This window comes from Mizuhopecten yessoensis, unplaced genomic scaffold (genome assembly GCF_002113885.1).
Source record: "Mizuhopecten yessoensis strain PY_sf001 unplaced genomic scaffold, ASM211388v2 scaffold3023, whole genome shotgun sequence".
In the NCBI taxonomy this organism is placed as follows: Eukaryota; Metazoa; Mollusca; class Bivalvia; order Pectinida; family Pectinidae; genus Mizuhopecten; species Mizuhopecten yessoensis.
The window spans coordinates 617,464-630,569 of NW_018404837.1; the positions used below are offsets into that span (position 1 = coordinate 617,464).

At 33.2% G+C, this 13,106-nt stretch overlaps 1 protein-coding gene across 3 annotated transcripts in view; it reads right to left on the reverse strand.

The window, feature by feature from the left end:
* Positions 1 to 13,106, reverse strand: part of LOC110446867 (kinesin heavy chain-like) — a 47,667-nt gene that overhangs the window by 11,746 nt on the left and 22,815 nt on the right. For 2 of the 3 annotated variants that reach the window (XM_021492205.1, XM_021492206.1), the window contains exons 6-11: positions 9,111 to 9,299; positions 8,672 to 8,787; positions 7,850 to 7,967; positions 7,460 to 7,471; positions 1,609 to 1,705; positions 673 to 796 (exon numbers count right to left, since the gene is read on the reverse strand). In XM_021492205.1, the coding sequence (XP_021347880.1) occupies positions 673 to 796; positions 1,609 to 1,705; positions 7,460 to 7,471; positions 7,850 to 7,967; positions 8,672 to 8,787; positions 9,111 to 9,299 (656 nt within the window). The remainder of the gene's footprint in view (positions 1 to 672; positions 797 to 1,608; positions 1,706 to 7,459; positions 7,472 to 7,849; positions 7,968 to 8,671; positions 8,788 to 9,110; positions 9,300 to 13,106) is intronic. The other variant, XM_021492207.1, reaches the window with a different exon arrangement.

A 13,106-nucleotide genomic window follows, 5' to 3' on the forward strand; every position in this document is an offset into this window, starting at 1 on the left:
GACATTTAGAGAATACATACATGGTTAATCAGAGGCTTAGAACTGTTGAGAAATGCACCATTTAAAAAGAATCCCAAGCATCATGGAAAATTGTGTTTACAAAAATGGAAATGTGTGGCTGCCATGTTTCATGCTTCATTATCTCAAAGACAATTTCAATTGTTTTCCTTTGTGTTTAATTTATAGGAACACAATAAATAATTTATTTATAGTTGTGCATAGTCCCAAACCTCTCTGATAAAACTGTGGTATCAAAAATGAACAAAGGGCAATAACTCTGTATAAAGTGAGACAAAAGAACAGATTTCAAGTATGTGACTCATATACTTTGTGAACATAGAATGTATGAGATACGCTCCTGCAAATCTTAATTCCCGCAGACTCATCCAAACAATTGTTCGTTGAGACATAAAATCTTTAAATTGATGCAATACTAAGGCAATGAACTTCTTTTAGTTGTCATTCATAGACGATATGAATGCCAACAGATCAAACATGACTTCAAAGAAGGAAGTTAGTGCTTCATGTTGAATTTGCATTTTTCAAGTTAATTTGCATTCATATTGCCTATGAGGGCCAACTGGAAGCACTTCAACACATATATTAACAAGTTCGATAATACTTGTATCTGGATATCATAGAAAAACTTAACCCACAGTGGTCAACACTGACCTGCAGTCACTGGGTCATTGAGCTGACCACCCAGGTATCTGGACACCACCTGTCCGCACAGAATTTTGTCCTCGTCGGTCAGTTTGGCGTTCATCTCCTCTATGCTGAAGTTTGTACCAGATTCCTAAAAACAACCAAATAAGTTGCAAAGTATTTTCACTGTATGATGTTGTATACATTGCACCTATTGCATGATATTATGTTTATTGTATTATAAACTACATTATCTTTAATGTATTTCATTTATGACATGCACACATTCAGGGGATTTTTTCATCAGTTTAATATTTGCTCATCACAGTTAAAATCAATAATTGGCCAGTGTTGACTTTTTACCCGTCAACTAGGGTGGGATTTTTTTCCCACCATATTTACCTTTGCATATATTTTTCCTTAGTAGTGATCGAAAATGCAAGTTTCATGCAAATTATGTATATTTATATATAATGTAAGATCTATAGTCTGGATACAACACAAGTTGATGTCACCATTCAACAGGTACAGAAAGGTCTGTTTGTGAAATGTGTGTTAACTATAGGACCTACGCTAACTTGCTTATGAAGGATTTCAATATTTTTCAGAACTACATTCTGCTGCAGTGAAGAGATACCAACCGTAGGAGTTTTAAGGCCAAAACAAATAGGCAGGTTTCAGGTTTAAGCACTCTGAGAACATAGGGTTTCATTTTGTTTCATTTTGTTTCGTTTATCTTATTTACTTCACTTTTGCTAGCAACATTTCAGTAAAAACTGTCAAAAGCATTGATAATTGTATTTCACAGCCAAATTTACACAACAAAGATATTTTACATTATGTTTTTTTTTTATGTTTCCTATTTGTTACCAACGACAGTATACATTTCTTCTTTGATTATTTTCTTTTCAGGAAAATGGAAGAGTTTTGAGATATGTGTACTTTCGTTGGCGTTTTACATACCCTGGCGGCCCTGATACAAGATAGTTCTGTCTCCAGTTCAGCTACTCTTTTCCTTAACTTTTTAATCAAAGTTTTCTCATCAACTTCCTCGTTTCTCCTATGAAATGAAGATTCATATAATATAAAACATCTTGAGAGCATTCCTCATATTCATATAAATCAATATCTAATTGTCACACAATGAATTAGTTAAATGATAAGTTAAACCTGAACTTAAAATGAAAACACCAGTAAATTATTGAGAAAAGGTTACAAAAACAAACCATGGAATCATAATCTGATATTAGAAATAAAACGCTTTATAACCATGTGTTCCTCAAAGATGCACTAAAGTGTAGTATCGGAGAAAACTTGTTCTGCTCGCTTCTTATACAATATCTTAACATGTACAGGTATAGAATTATGCCCGACACATGATTGTATTTTCCACTCCTGAGAATTTAAGGGATGGCAGTATCTTTACTCAAAGCCTACACAACCAGAAGACAATCAACTTGTGTTGAAAATCCATACAGAAATGCCAACAAACCTTTTTTCCTTTCCATAATGTCAAATTACAGCGATCCTAATTATCTGGAGCGTTTATTGATTTTACACTCAGGTCCCATAATAATTCCCCGAACATTAGTCTAAATGTTTGCTGATTATAGTGTTATAAGGCACAAACAGACTTACACACACACAAACACTTCAATAAAGCTAAGCAGATACACAATATAACAGGGACGTTATAATACTAAGTAGGTGGGAAAAAATGTAGCAATAATTAATGGTCACCCCATTGCAGTAAATGTGTTCAAATTTTGATAAACTAAAAGCTATTTGAGTCAACTCGAAGTCTATCTTTTTCTCCAATTTTAAAACATAAACAGTCTCGGAGATATAACACCCATCCCCAAACCTTCCCCTTTCAGATCAATTCATTTTCTCAAATGCAAAAAGGCCAACCCCCTTACAGCTCTCCCATAATTTTAAAATATAAACTGGTAATATATTATGTATATATATATTCCCAATAACTGTAGGGAAGACACATACATTTACCTACACTCTAAAACAAGATTCTATATAAGATTGCATTGGTGAAAGGACTCTAGAATAGTCAAGAGTTTCATAAAACTCATTTAAAATGGAAACAACTTTTGCTATTTGACCAAAAGATATTTCCTCTGACGTTAGTCTGACGATATTCCAGTAAGATATTTCCTCTGACGTTAGTCTGACGATATTCCAGTGTCACCATCTTTTATGCAGCTTATTAATACACAAGACTTAGAATACTGGTGTTTCACTACATGTATACAGTAAGTCAGGTTATAAATGCATTAAAGACATTAAATATGAAAGCCTGTTTCCCAATCCATTACTGGTGAACAAAATATGAACAAATTGAACAGAATTCAATAATCTGTATTATCATAATGAAAACAATGTGAAATAGCCACACAACTGTTAAATTTAGCTATTAAAGCATTTAATAAATTTACTAAATTTATCATTTCTAGAACATTTACCACTTGCATAACTCAATGACCAAGCTTTAAAGAGACACGGATTCATTAAGTACACTTTAGTTATCTACTGAATGCCGGGAGTCTCAATAACTTTGTGTCGAGTCGACACATTTGAGGGCTCCCATACAACACATAGTCACAGCCTCTATGGTTGACTGATCGGCACGCTTGTCTGTATTCAAATTCAAGAATGTGTGAAAAATAGAAACAAATTAAAATGCACATGATATGTGGGACCTCTGTACACAATCAAAGCATGGTTATCTTTAAAGTTAGATAAAACAAACCAGAATCTTATGGATTGGTATATACAGCATTCTTTCAAGCATTTGGAGTTCCCAGCTATATTTATACTTAGATGGGGAAGATGTCAACACACACACTTTATAATAGCACATAAATTTAGTTTAAAATTCTGTAGCATAAAAACAGTATGTTTTCAACAAACATATAAATATTGGGAATTATCAACTGTATATAATCATTAATTTCAATTGCGATAAAATGTGTCTGTTTTAACATATAACATGACTTTTACCATAGCTTCATAGAAAAATATCATTATCCTCTGAGTTTATTTCTTTAAGTTTGGAGTGAATTGTATGCATACGAAATGTACCTGTAAACTGCTAGCCAGAGGTTAACAGGGTCAGCTAATTAAGGTAACTTTCAAATTGGTTTAAAACTTTTATTGACTTGCACAAGTAAGTTAAAATATTAAAAGCAGTTGCTATCTGGTATGTTATTTGTACAAGTGACATGTCTTTAATCACTAATATTTCATGATGAAAAAAAAGTAGATATTTTTTTCCTCTGGGAATCTCATGTCATTATTTTTTTATTCAAAGTCAAATTGACGGATCAAAACTGTTGGATTGTTGTCTATCTATAATTATATTTAACATAGCTGTCATTTACCGTCATAAGAAAATATTTCTCCCTCAACCTATCTGATGAAACACAAAAAAAAACAAATAATAATAAAGACTAGGTAACTAAAACAAATACAAAAGATAAAGTGCTAAATGACAATCTTGTTTTGAGCATGCCGTTTTGAAATCTAACATGATTTCAGAAACAGTAGCACTACCTTCTACCTGGTACTTTACGAGTTGAGTCTAAAGGTAAAATTTAAAGAATTATAATTGGATAGTGAAGAGGAAAGACAGAAATAAGCTGTCAGATAAACTATAAAGGCTGTCAGAGATGCCTAAGGGTTCATGGAAGGGACATCCAAGCAAAGCAGTAAATATAAAGGACAAAAAATAGGTTTTTTCGTACAGGCATAAATTTAAAGGGAGGCAACTGTCACAACCTTCAATAACAAATCACACTACATAATGAAAATGGTATGGTAGTGTAAATGTTATCTTAAATAAAATTTGGTAGAGATGTTGTATATATGGGACATTCTATATGTTTGGTATACAATGTATATATCATATACGGCCTCAAATAAATAGACGTGTTTCAGGTTTCCCAAAGACCCAAAAGCTTCCCTGCCAACTAAAATATTTTTTTTAGCTATTTGAAAACGAAATGTCCATAATAACTTTAACTAATAATTAAACGGCAAATGTTCCAAGACCTAAACTGATACATTTCGGTAGTGTTAGTGAATTTGTGATGTAAAAATATTGCCATTTTATAAACTTTTTACTGAGAACATTACATTGTACGTAAAAGTGACAGAAAACAAAGCACCTTTACCTAACCGACCTAATGGAATTGTTTGAGAAATGAAACCTCAAACATACCTATTATATTTTTGGCCTGAATAGAACTTAAACCACTAAAGGTTATAACCTCAGCCGTATCCTCAACCTGAAACATGGAATACATGTCTGAGAATCTCTTGATACCAAAACAAACTGAGATTTGACAGATTACATTCTAAGATGCCACAATTTTATTTTTTTAACTAAAAAAGAAGAGTTATAGCAGTTGCAGAGTTTGCTCAAAAGATGCTGCATAATTCTTGAATTTTCATCAACATTCACATTAAAAAGTAATCAATCAAAAATTATTGTTTCTTTTATTAGCAAACTGAGAGAACATATATATTTCATTTAATTTTCATATTTTCTCAAAGCTTAGTGTGCAAGATATTGATATTAAAAGCAAGGCTAGGATAGTTATCAACCTAAAACCCAGTCAGGAAACTCGAGGATAAGAGAGATGATGTAGGCTTTAATAGCTGTTTTATGTAATTTTACTAAACAAGGGGAGATAACTGTAAGTCTTTGACTATCTACTAACTACATGTTTCCCACATGACCTTTTCTTGTCATTCCCAAAATATCCTATTACTGTAAATTAATAATCTGTACACAAACTTCATAATGATTATTTAAAAAAAAAAAACATTATTTAATTGCCATGATTTTTGGGTTTTTTTCCCCATTTTTCCTGATCACCTATTTTAAGGTAGACAGTGCTAGTTAATGCAGTCCAAGTGCTTTATGTGGTATATCTCCAGGAGTAACAATTCCAATCTATCACTTTTCTTTTAATCTGACCAACCTGACAGTTAATATTACTTCAGAATAGGGATCATAATGTAAGGAGAAATATATTTATCATAATTTTGTTTTCCACAAAAAAATATCTTCACCATCAGATTTGATTGTGGGACTTCTTGATTATAATGATGGACCGTATTCACTGTGTTGACGGTCCAGATTTTTTTCTGCAACCTTTGAATTGGGAACATAAATTCAAAACATTCAAACTTCCTTTAAACAAGAGGCCCATGGGCCTAAACGGTCACCTGAGTCTACAGTATTTATTTTTGTTGTTGAAATATGTACCAATTTGAGTAAAAAATAGTATAATGTTAACTTAACTTTGTCAGGACCATGAGCTGATCATTCCTAGACCAATTTTAAGTGAGATCGGCCTATTAGAACTTAGTAGCAAAATAGCGGCCATGGCAGCCAAATTGTATTTCTGATTGACCCGAAAAATAACAACACTTTGTCAGGACCATGATTCGATCATTCCTACAAAGTTTCAGTTCAATCGGCCAAGTAGATCTTTACTTTAAGTTTGAAATAGTTTACCAAAATGGCAGCTGTGGTGGCCATATTGGATTTCTGATCGACCTGAAAAATAACAACACTTTGTCAGGACCATGAGTCAATCATTCCTACAAAGTTTCAGTTCAATCGGCCTAGCAGAACTTGACTTTAAGTTTGAAATATGTTTTCAAAATGGTGGCCGTGGCGGCCATATTGGATTTATGATTGACCTGAAAAATAACAACACTTTGTCAGGACCATGAGTCGATCATTCCTACAAACTTTAAGTTCAATCGGTCCAGCAGAACTTGACTTTAAGTTTGAAATAGGTTTTCAAAATGGCGGCCGTGGCGGCCATATTGGATTTCTGATCGACCCGAAAAATAACAACACTTTGTCAGGACCATGAGGCGATCATTCCTACCAACTTTCAGTTCAATCGGTCCAGCAGAACTTGACTTTAAGTTTGAAATAGGTTTTCAAAATGGTGGCCGTGGCGGCCATATTGGATTTCTGATCGACCCGAAAAATAACAACACTTTGTCAGGACCATGAGGCGATCATTCCTACCAACTTTCAGTTCAATCGGCCCAGCAGAACTTGACTTTAAGTTTGAAATGTAAAATGTTAACGGACGACGACGGACGAAAACGGATAGCAATAGGTCACTTGAGCTAAAGCTCAGGTGACCTAAAAAACCTGCAAACTGTAATTGTTCCTGTATGTGTGGGTGTAGAGAATATAGCATATATCTAAAAGTATGAAAATATTTTGGGGCCTTACAGTATATATGTAAAAAAGTGATGGAACTCTACATTAAAGCACTGATATATATGCGAGCCTGAAAATCCCTATTTTGAAGGGTTGAAAAATGTCCTCCAACATGAACATGTAACTCTTCATACTTCTTGCATGTACAAACACCCGTGTTAACCTGGCTCTTCCCCTCCCGCATCCCTTAAATAAGAAGTTAGCAGTATTACAATGTAATGATGTGATCCCAAATACAATATCCTCTTAAAACAAAGCAATGAGGAGCTATCTTTGTTTTAACATAAAAAAGTGAGAAAAAAAATTGAGCAGAAAATTGGTCATTTACACTAGAACTTTTCTTTCTCACTTTGAACAAAATGCCTTATTAACTGTCCCCTATCAATCTGTAAATCATCTGAAGCAGTTCATTTGGAGAAAATGATGTACAGATATATTAGTTACAATGAAGAGACAGATAGAGGTTGTGTCAGGTCTACTGTGTGTACAGTTACACACCATCCGTCTACGTTCTCCAACATGATAATAAGTTAGTGCTGGGCTTACCATACTTTACTCCTGATGAAAGGGTGAATGAATTAAAAGAGGTCAACAGCAGCAGGCTAAATATCATGGTCACATAGTTGTCTATAAGTAACAATGATCCACCAAAGTTAAGCACTGCTTAAAATTTAAGTACAGCAGTAGTTAAACCTTTTTTTTAGCCTCATGGTCAGTAATAGCAATTTTGTCCAGTATTTACCTAATAAAAGCAAATTTCATGGAGATTTTGGCTAAATTTTACCCCAATTATTTCATATCAATCCACTTTAAAAAGAAAAAAGAAAAAAAATGAAATTTCTTTTGTAAATTTGTGTTTGATTGATGAGATATGGACATTACATTATTTTTTAACTGTTAATCCATTACCCTGTTATATAATGGGATAGTACTTACGAGACACTGTTAGCGATACAGGCCACGCGGCCGGCAAATCTACACGTAGATATAGACTCTCCAATGTTCTCTATTTCCAGTGAAGTGGTTGCTATCATAGCAGTGAGACAGTTCCCTCCTAAAAACAAAAAACATTATAATCACACTCAAGTAAACCCTTTCACCCCTAGGTAACTTAGTAGACTCTACCATGCATTTTCAGGGATGAGTCCATTATGGTCTACGGTCGTGAAAGGGTTAAGGAAAACCTGATGCTTTTTCAAAATGAAAAGTAACTCTATTTCTATGATGAATAGGATTATTTCTTTTAAATCATTACTGGAATAAAATTGACCTTTACAGGATTGGATAATGATTTATAAATACAATATTTTTTAGCAACTTTATATTTGAAAAATGGCAATTTGTTGTACAGCCAGGAAGTTATAAATAAAAAAATGTACAAATGAATTTGAAAATATGTAAATTATTAATATTAATACTATTGAATTGGTATATCATTAGATATCAATTTTTATTTTAACATAAAAATTTGTAAACCGTAAGTTTTAACACTAAACAAATGTTGGAAATTTGTGCTATTAAAAAGTCAGTGGTAAATGCCCAACAAATTATCTCCCCTTGCCCCATTCCTTGGGACATATAACCTTACATGTACTTACCATTTACAAAGAATACTTCTCTCCCCAGATTATCCACTAGTCCCCAACCCTAGAGATACATACTCTGACTTCTTTATCTTCCAAACCCCTGGGTACATACACAGAAAATTGCCTCCCCTACTCGGAGACTATCATCTCCCCCTACCCCAAGGATACCTACCCAAACTGTCCCTGAGGACCATAGTGAGTAGCGAGTTCCGGTAGGGGACATGTTTCGGGGTTGACAGGTCTGCAGAACTTGGTCGGGCGCCATGACGACTATGTCTGAATGATTGACTGAAATTTAAGAGAGAAAAAAAATACTTGAATAATTAACATGTACTGGCGAAATTTCATTTAAATTTAAAATTCAAATTATTTCCATTTTTCCCATTTAAAAAAACCACAAAACATGTATGCTTTCTAACAAATTACAAAATTACAAAAAGCTCACCAAACAAATAACAACAAATTTATGAAATGAAAAAGAAGCAAAACCTTTATTTTATGAATGTGATGAAAAGTCAAATCTTTTTGATAATTTGTTATGAAAATTCACAAAACCCTTGCATGGGACCTTTCTTGAAATTGCTGAAATTTATATGAGGCTGTATTATTACCTGCGTGCGAGTCCTGCACTGCCAATACGTTTGTTTCCCTGTGTGGACTCTCCTTGGAGGGAAATGATAACAGTCTCCAGGAAATGAAGGGACAAGTTGATAGACCGAGCCTCGTCTAGTAGATTACCTTGGACCCCTGTCTTAGAGACGCGCTCTGATCCAGCCAAATCAACCAAGTGCAATTTAGATCTGAAAAAGTTGTAAGAGTAGAAAAATTTGGTTAGAAACAGAAGGAAATCTTATTTATCTGATCAGGTTATATCAAATCACTTCCATTTTTGTCATATTTTGAAACATAATAAAACACCAATCATCACATCACAATATAGGTAACACCATGTATAGTGACGGTAATGTACAATGATAACAAGTTTTCCTGATTTTATTTTTATTTTGTACAACACATGTGAAATAGTTTAAAAATTCTGGGCCTATATCAATCATTTAAAAAAAAGGTGTTCATCGATAACTCAAGAAAGTGTGTGTGTTTTGAAAAAGATAATGGAATTTTCCATACAGTACCAAATGATAATTTTGCCATTTGGTTTGGAAAAATTAACCTTAGAATAGCTGTTCACAGGAATGTGGCTTTAAAGTTGATAACGATTTGTCAGTTGTCAAGGCTGTCAAAACTGAACTAATACATTTAGAGCCAAAGTTTAAGCAGACCTTAGCATATACTTGTACGTTAAAATTTGGGCCACAGCAAGATTAAATGTGACTTCATCAAGTGATTTTTAAGAATTGTGACACTGAATATTTCAGTAGTCATACAATCAAACATCTGTATTCCATTTAAGAATTTGAACATTTTAACATGTGCTATTGATTGCAATTTGTCAAATTTACTGTGAGGCATAAAATTCAGCAAAGAACCATTTACGCGAATACCAGCAGTATGATTTATTTATACAGGTCCAGGACAGCAACACCTTGGAAATGTTAGGAATATTGTGTAATAATGAGATGAATGTATAGGCAACTTTTAATCAAAGGAAAAGGTAACTAGGGGAGACAATCGAATGGGATAGAAATGAACCAACCACAATGAAGAGAAATCAGAAGAACACCATACATTGTAATGTTAACATGTCATCTCAATCTGTTTTATACTTTAGAAAACAGAAAATGTAATCCTGATCTATTTGTGAAGCCAACAAATTTGATAGAAAATCATCAAACCATACAGGTTATATTCAAAACCTATTGTTTATAGCTAATATATTCAGTGATAGATGTTTATTTGAGTCCCAAATTCTGTTATGCTCTTTCTGTAAAATTGTTACATGGTGGGACCCTGCATATAGCTTTTAACAATACAGTAGAATAAACAATGCCATATTGAACCAGATTACTGTACATTACATACCTGACATCAGGCAAAATGTTTATAATTATAGACCTTAATATTACTTAACTATCTAGCAGGTATTTCATAACTTTAACCTATCACTTTTTATCTTTTTAAATGGTTGTCTCTTAAATTATTAAGGGGATTAAAAATTCTGAGTTAAATGTTTAACAAGTTTTAAATACCAATTACTTACCAAGATTTCCATGTCTATAGACTAGGTCAGTAAGATTAAATAGGATTATAGGAACACGATTTAATCACAATATCAAGTCTACTTAACATATTTATTTAGTCTGTGTATCTTTAATTTGATAGTGCAACTGTATGTATGATTTTATATCATGTTTCTATCTGACATAATTATGCCAACATTTAAAACCTTAACATAAAAACAAAGATTTTCTTTATTCAACATTTCAAATAAAATGGAAAGTGCATGAAATGCATCTGCAACATATCAACTTTATTTATTTCACCTTTCTTATGTATAAGAACCAGTACTGTATCACAAGAGGTAATGACGAATCCTGGTCGAGTTCAAGTTTATTTCATCTAAGCTACAATTGGGTTCCATTTCGCTCTCGGCTCTGATGCAGTCCGTTACACCTCTTGGTGTCTGTCAGGCTTCGTCATTCCTTCTCTCTTGGTCGTTCCCTGCTGTTATTTTACAGCAAATCACTAGGTATACGTATCAAACATATACACTATACCGTTTACCATTATCATTCTATCTATCTTCCCTTACAACCTGTCGGCCCTCCCTATCCGTTGGTCAAATTAAACTCAAATTGGACATTTATGCTTGTTACAACATCTATTGCACCTTAGCTATATTTTTATCTGTGAAATATCCACCCCCCGGACAACAGGTGCTAACGCTAATAATGTATATATCATTATCATATATGTCAGCCATTTTATTATCTCTCCGGCCACTCATTCTCATAGCCATAAATGATCATGACACTTTTCAAATACCTAATCCAGATCGAAACTGCTAAATAACATGTGTAGACCTATTAATGATTATGCCGCTAACATTTTGTTTCTGGTAGAGTTTATTTTTTACAGAACTTATACTACATACACTGCAGTAACTGGGGGATCTTATTATACATCAAAGGATGTTCATTTTGTGTTTTTGTCACAGCTTCGACTTGAATGAGGGTTATTTGGTCAAAATGATATTGAAGGGTCTCCTTTAAAATTACAGTTGGTTCATGCACATGCAGCTATTTTATTGAAGAATAACATTATGTGTGGACATATGTAGTATAAATTGCTGCATGTGCAAATATTTAAAGTGACTGTGTAAATATGAGGGTTCTCTGGTGTCAAGTGGTGTTTTTATAATATACTTACAACTTTTCTTTATATATCCATATTATATTTTCAATAAAACATTTACCACATATTGATTTTTTCTTTGAAGAGGAGTTCCGGTTTCTAGGCTTAATAATTTTTAAACAGTTTTGAAATACTCAGGTGCAATATTGAACTGTGTAGTATAATTGATTATGATTGAAAACTGTCTGTAACACTATTATATACACTTGTTTCTCCATGCATGTAATAAAATGTCTTATCACAAAAAATCATGATTATGACATAATTAAGACAGGCAACAAGACATCATCGTTACACTTTGAAAGTGAGTCGTTAGTTACATCAGTTTGATTATAACATATATAGTAAACATGAAATGAAAAAAAGGCAACGTTGATTATAATTCTCACTAATTTGGTGTCTTTATTGCTACCCATGCAACCACTAATACAGTTGTCCCTCTGACTGTTTAGTCAGTGCTTCACGGAACAGTTTTTTGTTTTTGTACAAAAATGCTTCATTAATTCGATCACAACCACGTTGTATCCAAAAATTGCTATTGCTATTTATCAGGATAATTGCTATTTCTATACAAAAATGTTTCAGAAACCAAACTGTCTTTCAAATCAGCGAGTTTATCAAGGTGACAGAAAGTGACTGGATTATCGAAACTCTTCTATATAGGTAGCCAAGTACAGGTATATATGTCAATCAAAAGTTCAATGTTTGAAAGCTTTGTGCCCTAACCTAGCTATACTAGCTATACATACCAGAGATTTCACTACAGTATACAGAAAGGCCAAAGACTTACTTATGTTTACAAGTCCCTCTTATCAATAAATTGATTCAGATTTCTATATAAGGGTTCCCCCATGCAAATAACAAATTAAAGGTATAAACGCTACTCAGATTATTACTGTAATATCGGATCACTTTGGCCCAGTCAAACATAACTTGCCATTCACTTATTCACCGCTGCAGTATCATATTAAGGCCTCTGTGTTTCAACTTAACTTTGTCAAGTTCAATAAAGCAATAGAAAGTGTTCCTTCTAACAATGGGTGACATTAAGGCTTAATTTAATGCAGGTAAAATGTATACAAACTATTCTAGGAATCTTTAGTCCCCTAGACTACAAAGCAAAAAATAGCCTGTACCTGTTACTATTGATATTTTTTGTTTCCTTTCCTTAAAAACAGAAATTAAAAAAAAGAAATAAAAAGAATTCCATACTTTACACACATTTACCTGTTTTATATGACTTATCAACCAATCAATCACCTTCTCTGATCTGCTAACTGCTTATAGGAGAATTA